Here is a 14,467-nt window from a genome sequence, read left to right on the forward strand (position 1 = left end):
ACGAGAGTAAAATTGAGTTTCCCGTGAACGCAATCTTTTATAAATCATGATATGACCGCGAGGGAGATAATCTTAGGATTCCCGAAGACGAGAGCCTGTTCGGTCCAAGAGGGATTAAAAGTATCAACGCTTGCTGGCATCGAAATCTAAACTGGCACGACGATGAATTGAGTTCGATGGACTGGTTCACTGCGATGTCTCGTATTTCCAAGCTGAAGATCGAGCCTTCAAAGGGATTTCTTTTTCGGGTGGAGCATTAAAACTTGGGATGGCGTGACTTGGGATCACGTAGGCAGTTTGTACGTAACATTTGACGTTTTCATTTGATTTATTGTCCAAAGCGATATAGAAACGAAATGGAAAAAGTACTGACAAATCAAAACTCACATATATACGTTATCCTATTACAATAAAAAAAAAAAAAACAAATTAAAAATAAATAATAATAAATAATTTGTGACAAGGTTTTTTTTATAAAAGAGACATGAAAATAATAAATAATATTATGTCTAACGCACAATTGTAACTTGAAGTGTCAAAGTACTATCTTTATATATTTACTTAATGATTTTTATTTATTTCTAAAAATACGGAAGCCAGATGCAGGGCGGTTTTAACACGTGTAAAAATTTCTAACGCAGCTATTAAATTGAATGTTTTTATTCTAATACTTTTTTTCTGGCTTCACAAAGACTTTTCCGCTATGGAATCAATGTTATTCCAAGAATTCAGTAATACGACCACAGATATAAATGATGCTGTGTTGCGTTTTACGAGCTTGAGAGAGGAGAGAAAAGGTAGAATGGAGAAAAGCTTTTAAACTCCATTCTGTCGAACTGGAATGTCTCTCTTTCTTTCATTTTTTTTCTCTATCGTTATCCGAAAGGACGTTACAAAACGTATCTCCATGACACGCGGCAGTCGAGAGGCAAGGCAAAATGCACGCTCTTGATGTCACTAGAAGAACCTATAAAAATTATCGTAAAATTCGTTGTATACTTTATGCTCTTCCCTCACGCGTGAGTTGATTTTAGGCCGTAGAGACTCCGGGATCTTTGTCGAAAAAAGATTTTATCTTTCGAAAATATCTACGCGATGGCATATGTGGGCGTAAATTTCGTTTATGTCTTTTTAATTTTTTTTTTTTTTATAAATCGAAACTCTCTTGCATACGGTCTAGTTCGAGAGACGATAAAGATTATTTGGAGGAAATTGTGAACTGCAGTGTCTACGATAAATAAAGTATGAGAAAGGAAATGATGATAATGATACTAATTTATAAATAATAGACTTTCGACAGTAGAAAGTATTCAAAAAATAAGAAATTTGAGACTTGTCTAAAAACAATTGAATCACATTGCTTTATGTGAAAAATATTTACTAACGAGATTATATAATATACACATATCATTATCATTATGCTTAAGAATCTTTGTCAGCTACGATGTACGTATGTGCTATTGTATATCTAAACAATTAGATCTACGATAAGCAACGTAACGATGCTAGTATTTAAAAACCTAGAAAAATGATTTGCATGTGAATGCCCGACTCATTGTATGTTGCATAAAATAAGGAGAATACCCGGAAGCCGAGAGATATAATTAATTTACATTTAGAAATCGATAATAGCCGCGTGAAATAAATGGTTGTCGGTAACAACTGTTTAAACACTTCACATATGTAGATGGAATGGATGGGAAAATCGTTGATTTTTCCGACTTGTACGGTACTCACCTTCCACTAGGTGGCCACATATAAAGCAGCAGTCTCTCAGAGGTTCTCTCTTCGATTTATAAATAAAGCAAATTTGCCAAGTTGAAAAATTTATTCCTGCTATTAAAAACGATACTCAAAGATTACAGAATGGATTTAGGTTTTTAAGAGTTTTCAAATGTTTATTATATTTCTCAAAAAATAAAAAATAAATAAAATAATCTTGGAAGATGCTCTGATTTGGTTTCTTAAACGCATAAATTAAACTCATATTAATTGCCGCGATTGCGTTGAATTGTAACAAAATTATTAGTTTATTTTTATTCTTGTTCGCGATAAGCGAAATAATTTCTGCGGTCAGTAAATTTCACTTTAGCGAAACGCTACGTTGCACATATTCCATTGCATTCGCGGACATTGCGACGACGTGTGTAACTGACCCGATTAAAGACATCGCTAATTACGCCGCGCATACATAAACGTATATGTACTTTAAGCTTTAACGGTGATCTGTCGATTGCTGGCGGTGTTACGTTCCGTTATGCGCTCGCGGAATGCAACAAAAACGGGCAATGCGGATTTCGCGAGCGGCTGCATCGCCCGCGAGCGAATTGACGAACCGTTGTGGTTGAGAACCGTGAAAGGGCGCTCAAGAACAAACCGACCACTGTGATTTGGGCCTGTTTGCTCACATGGCTCCAGCAAATATTTACTCCAGTATCGCAAAGCTATTAAATACGAAACCTTTAAATCGATACAGCTGATGGGCGACTAATTTATATTTGTTTCCAGTTATAACATTTATGATTTATTCACGCCATTTACATATATATTATTTTCTCACATTGTTCGCTATATATTACATCATTGCATATATGTATCATACCTAAAAAAGAAAAATTAATAGCATAGAAATATATAATAATGTAAGACTAAATACTAAAATTTTAAAATTATTTTGAATAAAAAAATGTAATGGCGTATTAAAAAAATTAATTGAAAACATTTTTATCAGTTTTCTATTGTTTGTAACATATATTATTTATATGTTGCACACATTTTACGTACATAGAGTTTTGCTCATTTTAAATGTTATTTTATATAGAAATATAAAATTATCGATTTGTAATATATTATACGTTAATATATACAAATAAATGTCAACTAAAAACTCAGTTATTAAAAAATTTGAAGAAATATATGAAAAAAAAATATTTCATCAAGATAATGTGTATATTTCAAAATTCCAATCGGATGAATGAAGAAGCACGGTCTGTGTCCGGATTAGAAATGAGAACCCACGTAGGGCTGACTCGAGCAGAGAAAAGTCTCGAAAGGTCCAATCGAGTAAGAGCTCATTCCTCCTCGAGCTCGCCTCTTTACCAGATGTCGCAAGCACAGTCAGGCATCTAAAAAGTCAGTGTGATTCTGGCGTACGTCGCGATAAGTGGCTGATAAATCTCGACCGGTGCTATAGAGCGTATATAAACGCGATTTTTCGTTAACTCTTCCTCTTCCCTCCTTCCCCCTTCTATCTCTGCGTTCCATGCGTGCGTGCGCGCGCGCGCGCGCGTACATGTGCGTACGTGTTACTCACACGCGCGTGATGAAAATGTGCATCACGACCGTAACAGTCAAGGTGATTATTTAGCTACCGATCTTATCGGCTCTTTACAGCCGACGTCGGGCCGGAGAATGCCTACGGGTCTTATTTATTGAAATCCCCGACGTGTGTTACACACATCGCGAAGTGATTTTCGCGCGGGTAACGTTTAACGAAAGGATGCGCAGAATCGTCTATATCCACTCGGCCACGAAGTAGTGACTAACTAACGAGCGCTTCGGATCATTTCGTATACATATGACGAAAGTCTCGAATCTCTTTAAAGCGAAGAAGTTTGGAAAATATTTCAAGAATTTAAATCATTTTGACAACTTTAAAGTACTCTTATACAAGTCTTAAGAATGTTGAAGTTTTCAAAAAATTTCGTTGGCTCTTCTTTATTAAATATTCAAAGAGCTTCTTGTATGGATGCATTAGTTCCTATATAAAAGATATAAAAGAAAAATCAAATATATGGATTTATTCTGTCAAACGACATATACTGATTGTGAGAAAATTATAACACAAATATAGAGAGCTTAAAAATAATATTCTATATAATACTGAAAAAGAATGATAAAATAAAATAGGAAATGTGAGAGTAAATTTAAAAATGATAGATGATATGATTGTAGTAGTTATTACTGAAAATGTAATACGCGACGAAGAGTTTAAGATTATGTGATAATAACGTTTGACTTTTTATCTTATCATTCAAGGAAAATCTATCATATAGACCTCTAGTTATCGAACAGAGTAGTGTTCCTTCAAAGTTTCTTGTGCGCAAGATTCTTTTCTTTTTATAAATGTTTTATAATAGATCTGAAGTATCGGCAATTTACTAGTCCTTTTGTGATGTTAAGTAACGCTAGAAGCGAAACTCGTTAAACTTTACACGTATACTTACTCAAGTTGGATTTTACGAAAAATGTTGAGGATAATTTTGGTATGCAGATAGTCATAATTTAGACATCTATTTCATTAATCAATAATCGAATAAAAATAATGTGAGTTTTGTTTTTTTTGTTGCAGGTAAGCTGCTGTTGTATCTATATTTCTTGGTCTTTTATTAATTACGATCGTATGGTGGTAAGTAAAAAAGTAAAACCTTGATATAAAGAATTATTGATAACAGTCAAAGAAACGAAAAAAATCTCAAGAGAAAAGCGCGTTTATATAAATATTTATTTGAAAAAATATTATTCGTTATTGCTTTATTTATAAACATGCATAAATTATATTTTTTACACTATTATTAATCTTGATTTGAAAAGATCTCTGAAGAATTATGATTATATTTAAAATTATAATCCCGGCTTTTTTAAATGTACATTTTTTAACTGTAAATCCTAAAAATAGAAGAAATAGTTAATTTTTTGAAACATACAATTCATCGATGTGTGGTAAAATATTTGACTTTCATTCGGCGTAGTACACTAATTATACTGAGCTAATTTTCTACTTATTAGACATGTTTACATGATTTAAAAAAAAAACCGTATTTATTAAAGATTCAGAAAGGTATGTTTGTCCATCGCTAGTGAGTGGAAAATTGAACTAAACTTTGCGTGCTCGCAATTGCACGAAATTATGAGAAACAATCAATTTTGTTTTCAAAAGTTATCTTTCCGCTATAGAACTCTTGCATTTCGAGAACATAATACAAATAGAATTTTCCAATCGATCATTACTTTATCATTGTAAAGCAAATCATTGTCACGTTCGGGAAAGATTGACAATTGATGTGAGTAGGCAAAAAAATAACACTCTCGCATGTGTCAAGTCAGCTATTCGCGAGAATCGATCGTCATTATTCTGGCGAATGGTTTCGCAGTTTATTGACCCATGATTCATCTGGTGGTAGGAAAATGCACGCAGTCGCATCATCATGCACTCACGCGGCTTTGCTTAACGAATCGAAATCGAGGTGTCGAAGGAAGAGGAAATGAGAAACACAGCCGAGTATCCTAACTATTTCAGCTAGTCATCGATTTGCGATTTATTCTCCTTCGATCACGGTCGATCGTAGAACGCGTCGATCGAAAACGAGAAAGAGAGGCCACTTTGCGGTATTCGTCTCGATCGCGAAAGCGATTTGCAAAGCGTTCCGTCGCATCAATGGCCACTCGCACTTATCCTCGATTACCTCACATGCTTTAATGGGGCATTAGAGATAGAACGTCAAGAATAGAAATTGATCGAGAGTGATCGCAAATCGATCGTCGTTGAAACGATTCGTCTTAAGAGTGGATTGCACTGTTCCATTCGATCATCATGTTGATCGTAAGTAACCCTTTCATTCTCCTCGATTATTATGCCAGGCGCGCGCATGATAAAGTTTAATGTAATTTATGCCAACTAAGCATTTAAAGCAGTAATTAAACTTGAATTATTATTTAATAGTTTGATGACTTACACTTGAAAAAAAATACATTATGGTTAATACTTTTATGTGGAAAATTTTTTAATTTCATAAAACTTAAATCGAAAAGATTATGATTGTCAATATAATTGCAATTAAATAAATCAATCTCTAATCTGTAAACATTGTAAAAGTATGTTATACTTTCTGATTAATCTGAGAATATTTTAATATATTATATGTGTATATATATAATTTTAAGATTATATATATTATTATTTAATAATTTGATGAGACTTGAAAATAAAAAAAAAACATTAATACTTTTATGTAGAAAATTTTTAAATTTTATAAAACTTGAATCGAAAAGATTATGATTGTCAATATAATATAATAATATGTGCATTAAAAAACTGCATTTATTTGATTGTGAAGATTTATTTTACCAACGGATCGATTAATTTAATACTATTTATTTTATCTTAGAACATTACAAAACTGCTAAGAAATTGGTTAAAATTGTCGATTAAAATTATCGATTTTAAATTAGTAAAACCAGTTTTTAGACTTGCAGATTGTGCAGAATTAATCAAACTGATCACCTGATTCGTTAAACGACTTTGCAACAAGCTTTCAATACTGATTCGAATATTTTAGGGCACGCGTTCTACATCTGCGCGAGATCTCGTTTGTATCGCAGAGTGTATATTTTAAGACTATATATATAGGCAGTCTTATATACATATTACGCAACGAGAGAGAAGCGTATTCACGCAATAGGCATCGGCTGGAGGGAATAACGCGAGTAGGGGGTTATCGACTATTAGTCGATTTCTTTGAGATCACGCAAGAGTTGATACTTGACGATCGATCGTGCGCCTATGAGGGTATTTTCTAAACGATGCTATTGACTTCGTTGCTTCTTGTAGAGTTGTAGAGTCCCATTAATTTTGCAAACGTGTTTGCTCCTCGATCTCCCTTGCCTCGGAGCAGGTTCTTCTGCACGCGCGACTGTTGCAACAACGCCACGTCATTCCGTGCTTCCAGCAACGCGCGTCGCGACGCATTTTATACCATTCGTATTAATTAAATGCTCCGACAAATCCGCGTCTGATTTGCATTGCTAATCGCACGCATTGCACACACACACACGCGCGCGCGTGCGCGCGCGTACGCACACTTCGTTACATCTGTAACATTATTTGGAATTAAACGATTTACTGCTCCTTCGACTGCAACATCGAGGAACATCAACATTTCTGCACTTTTCTTGTTATACATCGATTTTCTGCTCATTTGTGCGATACAAGATAAATAATAATATACAAGTACGTGTACATTTGCATATACGTTGAACACAATTTCAACTTTCAAAATTATATTAAAATGAAGATTTATATAAAATTAATTAGAGATATATTCCGTGATATTCTAATAAATGAATGTATAATCAATTTTTATAATTTGGAGCTCAGTCTTTGATGTTATGAAAAATGCAAAAATAATATGTATATAGCTTTGATTTATTGAGAAAATTAATATCGTAACATTTTATACATATATAACATACATAAAGAGTATATAGATAAAGATTTATATAAAATTAATTAAAGATATATTCCACGACATTCTAGTAAATGGATATTATAGGCAATTTTTATAATTTGGATAAGCTTAGTCCTTGATGTTACAAAAACACTATAACAAGAATAATCTGTATATAATTTTGATTTATTAAAAAAATTAATATCCTAACACTTTTTTTATATACATAAAGACTTATACTGAATATAGTTTTAATTTATTGAGAAAATTAATATAGTAACATTTTATATATATATATATATATATATATATATATATATATATATATATATATATAAAGAGTAATATAGATAAAGATTTATATAAAATTAATTAGAGATATGTATATTCCATGACATTCTAATAAATGAATGTATAATAAATTTTTATAATTTGGAGCTCAGCCTTTAATGTTATGAAAATTGCAAAAATAATATGTACATAGTTTTTATTTATTGAAAAATTAATATCGTAACATTTTTTATATAGAATACATAGATAAAGATTTATATAAAATTAATTAAAGATGTATTCCACGATATTCTAGTAAATGGATATTATAAACAATTTTTATAATTTCGACAAGCTTAGCCCTTGATGTTACAAAAACAAGAATAATCTGTATATAATTTTGATTTATTAAAAAAATTAATATCGTTACACTTTTTTTTATATACATAAAGACTTATACTGAATCTTATTAATCAGTTGCAAGTCATTGCTCTAAGCATCGTTGTTACGAGTATCGAGCGGGTATCAAGCGATGTTAGAAGAAGGATAAAGGAAAACTAGCTTGAGTCCGGTTCATCCTGAGCTACGACCGCGGTAAAAAATGAAGGTGGAAAAATGAAGTTATAGGGGGAGAGCCATTTGGATACGAACGCGCGCGGCCTGTTGAAAGATGCAATTGAACACGTAGAGAGAGAGAGAGAGAGAGAGAGAGAGAGAGAGAGAGAGAGAGAGAGAGAGAGAGAGAGAGAGAGAGAGAGAGAGAGAGAAAGGGTCCTTCGGCGCAATAATTGCGGCCGGTACGTACGAGAGAAGAAGGGAAGGAAGGAGGGGAGGATAGAAGGGGGAGATAGATAAGTTTTGAAAACTTGGCGCTCGGCTCATAAATCAGGAATCGCCGGACGTGCGGGATAATCCTCTTCTCTCTCGTATCTCGCGAGGAGCATCCGCAAGGACGCGCTTCTTTCATCGTCGTCGTGTACCACACCCGTATGGAAATCGAAATTATGCCGCGTCGGCCTGCTCGAGAGCTAGGCAATTATGCGAGCGCAACGTTCTTTTCAACGAAGAATGAGTCCCGCTCGCGATCCAACTAGCTATAAGCCGCTCTTGATTAATGAGAGCACGCTGCGTACGCGTTTCGCGCGCGAGACCCGACCATATCAATACCCGGGGATAATGAAATCGCTCTCGGGAGGGGATTGATTCGAGATGATTTGTTGTCAGTGCGATTTCAATGGTCGATACCGCAAGAGTCGTGTTGCGCTTTTAGAATGAGACCGAGAAAGATGGTCGTTGATAGGCGTTGGAGCGATTGATAACGCATCGGTAAATATAGTATCGTTAATTTGCTACCGTGTGTATGAAGAGGAAGAAACATTACGATAATTAGAAGCGTATCTCTAACTTTCTCGAAAGGAGAAAATTCTATAAATTTAATTTTATATATATATATATATATATATATATAAGTGAAATGAACAAGGACACTTAAAGAGTTGGTTAAACGTGCCTCAGCACGGTACTTTGAGTAATTAAAGTAATTCGCGATGACTTTTCAGACTGTTTGAATGCGTGTGTCGTAAATTCGCAATTTGCCACGGTTAATTTCAACCGCGTATGCAGTAATCGCGAGCATCTGTTTGCGGGCATTTCTTGAATCGGAGCGTAATATCGATTAATGAGAACAGGTTTCATAAATTTCGCGTCGAGTTATAAAACGCTAGGTATATTCGCCATTGATTCAGAATGATTCGTGGCGTCGCGCAATCATCGCGCGGCTATACGGCTATTTAAGCTGTATATATATATATATATATATATATATATATATATATATATGTATTTGCACGAAGCAATCGCGCTTAGCGATTGCACACGAATGCGATGCGTATCGTTAAAAAAGATAGATACAATCTTAAAACTGCACGCGATCTTCTTGCCCGTAAATCAGAAAATGTGTGACGCGACGAGAACGTCGCTGGTCGCATCTCGCTCTCGAGAGCGAGCGTTGTAAGACACGAAACTGTATTTGTCTAATTATAAGTACGCTTTTCTTACATAAAATGAATCTACCGATTTTTCGTTTAGAACCAGTATTGATTAATGAGAGCGCGACGGTCACGCGCAGTTATATTGCGAATAGGCAATTGGCTTTAAATCGATTCCTGCATACATTAATTATAAGTGTTAGACGAGAATATTTGTGCAGTAGTCGCGACCATAAAAAATAGTATTTACGAAAGTGAAAATATTACATTACTACACAGAAAAAAAGTAAGTGTTAAATCAAAACTTATATAGGATAAACTAGGGTATGATGGCCATAGGCTGTAATTTTTTCAATAATCGCTACATAGTGCGCTTTTTTAATCGATATTTACAGTAGTTTATGTGCATACATTGTTCGAAATAACGATATTGTCAATCTTATATCATATTTTTACTTTTGATTACCTGCAAAGTTTTTCATTCGTCCAATAAATTACAGTTAAGCTATCGTAATCAACGTCAGACATATCTTACGTTGTACTATTTTGATAATATAAAATTTCTATTAAATATTTTCCTTTCAATTTCGATAATATTACGTAATTTAAGCTTCAGTGAAAGATAATATGCCAAGTACTATTAAAAAAATAACAAAAATAAAAGTATGTTTTTTGCATTTTAAAAAACTATGGCCATCTTACCCGAGTTTACTACCCTACTCATATGAACGCGTTCATTGTTATGTCATATATACCTACGCAACAATTTATAATCTTCTTGCAAGAATTTGAAAATCTTAAATTTTAACAATATTATAATCTTATTTCAATACTACGATTGTCATTTCGAGAATAAAATAATAATTTCAACTCTAAGAAAATTATAATCTTCGATTTGACCATGTGTTATTTTCTATTCAACATTTTTTCCTCTCCATTCAAAAAAATTATTCTTAAACGAGAATATATTTTTCTTAGTTGAACTATACAAAATGTCTTGATCCAAGCAAATTTTCTTTGTTTAAGGGGTTATACTACTCAGACGTGCTGAAAAATGAGGCTTTTTTAGGAATTTTTTTCTCCACTACTAATAAAGCAATCAAAGTAGAGTTTTTCAGGGTTTTAAGGTATACTTTCAAAGAAAAACTAATGTAGATTATGAAAAAAATTTTTTCACCCCTCTAGGTACTGTCTGGAGATTGTTACCCTGCACACCGTTTACCTCCTCGGAAAAAAAACCTTCTCACGTTACCTACTGCCACGACGCTATTTTGTATCTTAAATCAAAATAAAAAATATTTTTGTATTTTGCAAGATTTACATTTTGAAACCATAAAGATATTGTCAAAATAAGAATATTCTTTTTTTCTGTGTATAGACCAGTTTTCTAATATGATTATCATAAAAGGAATGTATATTTTAAATACAATAGCATAAAAGTATATTAATTCTTTCTCGCAGATTGCCGGAAAATTGTATGCGCGTCATCATCATAAATTCTGGAAATATTAAGCGTAAGACAATTCTCGGAATAAATCTCAGAACGTGCTTCATGCTATAGTTTCTTCGCTTCTGCACTCGCGACTGTGACACTTATGCGTCTTCCAGCGTGCCCTTATGGAAGAAATCAATTTACATGTTTCGAGAACGTATAGATCTCGTTGTTAAATTAAGAGCGGCAATGATTAACGAGGGCGTATCTCGCGAATGCGAAGACCACACGGTCGATTAAGAGGGCCACTCGGTCCGCATTGAAATTGATTCGGGCGTCAAGGGACGCGAGTATGCTCTCGCTGAAACGCACGAGTCGTTCTATAATTGCACGGATGCAATCGCGGAATCTCTGTACCGCGGTGCGTAGAAAAGGACGAAACAAGTTGTACAAGTGATACGAGACCGACCCATAAATCAATACGCACGACCGTAGAAATACGCGCGCGGCTTTTTTGGAATAAACGAACGCGAATGCGAGCGCGATGATTAATGACGTAGCGACTATTCGTTCATAAATTTCAAGACGAGGGGTAAATGAATGAATCGTCGGTGGATGCGGACGATTTGATTCCGATTGAGCGAGAAGCGGCGAGAGAGAGAGAGAGAGAGAGAGAGAGAAGCTGGCTCTACCATACTCGTACGTGACAATGAACTTGACTTCACATTTATGACGGCCGCGAAGCAAAATTCTTCTTGTTTTATTTATTTGTGTACGTATCTCCCGACGTGTCTTCTTATATCTCATTTAAAATTCTGTCCAAAGAATTCGTTCCATAAACATTTTGACAATTTAATTTAAATTATTTAAATTATTTAGGTTTTCACATTTACATATTATCCGTTATTTATATTATTATTTAAAATACAGAAATTTTTGAATTGTATATAAATTGTTTTTTTTATGATCGTCATTAAATTTTTAATGGAAGCGAGTCAACAAAAGTGAGTCAGAAGTAAATCAGTGAATTCCTTCATTTATATATACATACTGTAATAATTAATGTGATAATATCGCTCGGAGAAATGACAAAGGTTATCGTTCGTTACATTGGGTTACAACTTTTATCCTTGTGAGAGTGTTTATAATGTGCTATTTATAAAAAAAATTTTAATGGAAATTAATTATGCAAACACTGACTTTAACATTTTACGCGAGTTTAATATAGAAATAATTATATATAAATTCGCAAATAATTCGAAATTTATTTAATAATATGCGTTTTTCCGTCACGTTGTAATACATCATGTAATGTACTCGTAATATTTTCAAGAGTCGAATTATCAGATTTATATGCTGATGTTATGTCCTTATATGGATAGCAAATTAACATCAATGTGTATATTATATAACTTCCCAGACAGCTTAAATCTGCATACCACGGGATCTTGGCACGATATGACTGAAATATCGTCATGTTTTACGACGAGCACGGTGCATAAAAATTTTTCGATTCACAGTTTCGTAAAATCGCCTCGGAATGTCGTTCACCTCGACACGATTCCGTAGCCTTGTAGCTGAAGTTCGTTCGTGTCACTCGTTAGAAGTTGATTAACGAAGCATCGTGACTGTGTGTTTACCGACATGTTATTCGATTATCTATCTAGAGCTTACAGAGATAAGTTAATAGTGCTAATAGGGTTGTGCTATCTTTATTCGCGTGTCCATGAAGTCATTCAATGCATACTAATTTTTCTAGGCTTTTACTTATGAAACATTAGTGTACTTATATCATTTCATATTCTTTTGTACACTACATTAACATTTGATTTTTATGTATTTTCCTTATTCGAGATAATTATTCATTACATTATTCATTATACATTTTCATATGGCGCTTTTTATCTTCAATTGCATCGCTATTTAAGATATAAATACATGTCGTAAAATTTAAATACAAATAATAGATTGATGATTAGTGTTATATATGTTCCATAGATTATTAGTACATATTCGCTAATTAATTTCATCAATTTTTAACATTCAACGTGACACTTTAAATACGCTTCGCGTATATGATACTTTTATGGAACTGTAGGATATTTCTAGAAGAAGTTTCATTTTAGAAGGCGCATACCGCATATATACATCCTTCATAAAACAGGCATGCGTTGAGCGCATAAGGATCCACTTCTCAAGTGACAAGTCTGGAAAGTCGTTTCTTTCGTGCGTTTCATCGCGCTTTTTTAAGATACTCTCGGCTTGCACGATACAAAGAACTCCGGTTCTCGTCGCGGTTCTCGCGCCGTGAAATCGCACGTGGCTAGGAAAAAAAAGAAGGGGGGTCCCCAGTGATGAGACGGCTAATTAAGTCTAGTGGGCTGTGAGCTCGCACGCACTCACGCACATCGGCATTCACATTTACGACATGGAAAACTCATGCACATACACACGCATACACATCTAATACGCACCTACACGATGCATGCTCGTCTATACTTGGCCTCTTGGCCGCGCCGAGGCGTACAGTCTCTCAAAGGTCCTCGAGTGCATCGTACCACACGCTGGTCTCTCTTCCCTGTCTCTCTCTCTCTCTAGCACTTTCCCCTGTCTCCTCTCCTCCCTTTCTTTCACTTTCTTTCTCTTGGTTCATCTCGCGCTGTCCGCGTCTCACGCTCCGTATATTTATCTTCGTCTTCGATACGGACGCGGATCGCCGAGCAGAACAGTGAACTCTTTCATCGGGATCGGCCGCGATGTAACGCGCGACGCGCATCGCATCGCGAAAGGAAGGCTACGGAAGTTATAGCAGTTCGCTCTCCAATAGAGCGCCGGAGAACGGACGCCGAGTACCACCGTGTTCGGAGATACTCTCGATGCTATATAATAAGAATTTATTCGCAAGACGTTGAGAGACGCAGAGAGAGAGAGAGAGAGAGAGAGAGAGAGAGAGAGAGAGAAAAAAAGGAGAGGAAGAGGTAACCTCGAGGGTTATCATTCCGGTGAATGTAATGCGCGATGCGTATGCTCATCCAGACGCACAGTGATCAGTGAGAAATGTGGTTCAAGTATTACAAGGGATATTACGACGTAAGCAAGCTGGAGTTGGAGCTGGTGAGTGTTCCATGCCACCGCATCGACTTCGAGAAAAGCGATGCTTTACCAATGTTGACTAATCGTAGCTGATCATTGCCCGTGTTGCAAGCCAATTTTATGATCTACAGAGAATCGATCCTCTTCCATAGGGTAAACTCGCGTAAGATGGCCATAATTTTTTTTAAATGCAAAAAACATACTTTTATTTTTGTTATTTTTTAATAATGACAGTTTGACATATTATCTTCCCTGAAGCTTCAATTACGTAATATTATCGAAATTCAAAGGAAAATATTTCATAGAAATTTTATATTGTCAAAATAGTACAACATAAGCATTTGGCCATCTTGCCCAACTTTTAAGGAAAAGATGGCCATAGAATTTATAAAAAAATAGTGAAAACGAAAATAAAAACTATAGGTCATGTAACAATTTACATATCTTTATAATATATC

General features: G+C 34.7%; 1 protein-coding gene across 4 annotated transcripts in view; it reads left to right on the forward strand.

Moving 5' to 3' along the window:
* The window catches only part of LOC140669318 (uncharacterized), a 235,773-nt gene that overhangs the window by 192,147 nt on the left and 29,159 nt on the right, over nt 1-14,467 (forward strand). For 2 of the 4 annotated variants that reach the window (XM_072899050.1, XM_072899042.1), the window contains exon 6: nt 4,352-4,408. The exons of the other annotated variants lie outside the window; for them this stretch is intronic. In XM_072899050.1, coding sequence (XP_072755151.1) covers nt 4,352-4,408 — 57 coding nt within the window. The remainder of the gene's footprint in view (nt 1-4,351; nt 4,409-14,467) is intronic. 4 annotated transcript variants of the gene reach the window in all.

Source organism: Anoplolepis gracilipes, chromosome 1, assembly GCF_047496725.1.
Source record: "Anoplolepis gracilipes chromosome 1, ASM4749672v1, whole genome shotgun sequence".
In the NCBI taxonomy this organism is placed as follows: Eukaryota; Metazoa; Arthropoda; class Insecta; order Hymenoptera; family Formicidae; genus Anoplolepis; species Anoplolepis gracilipes.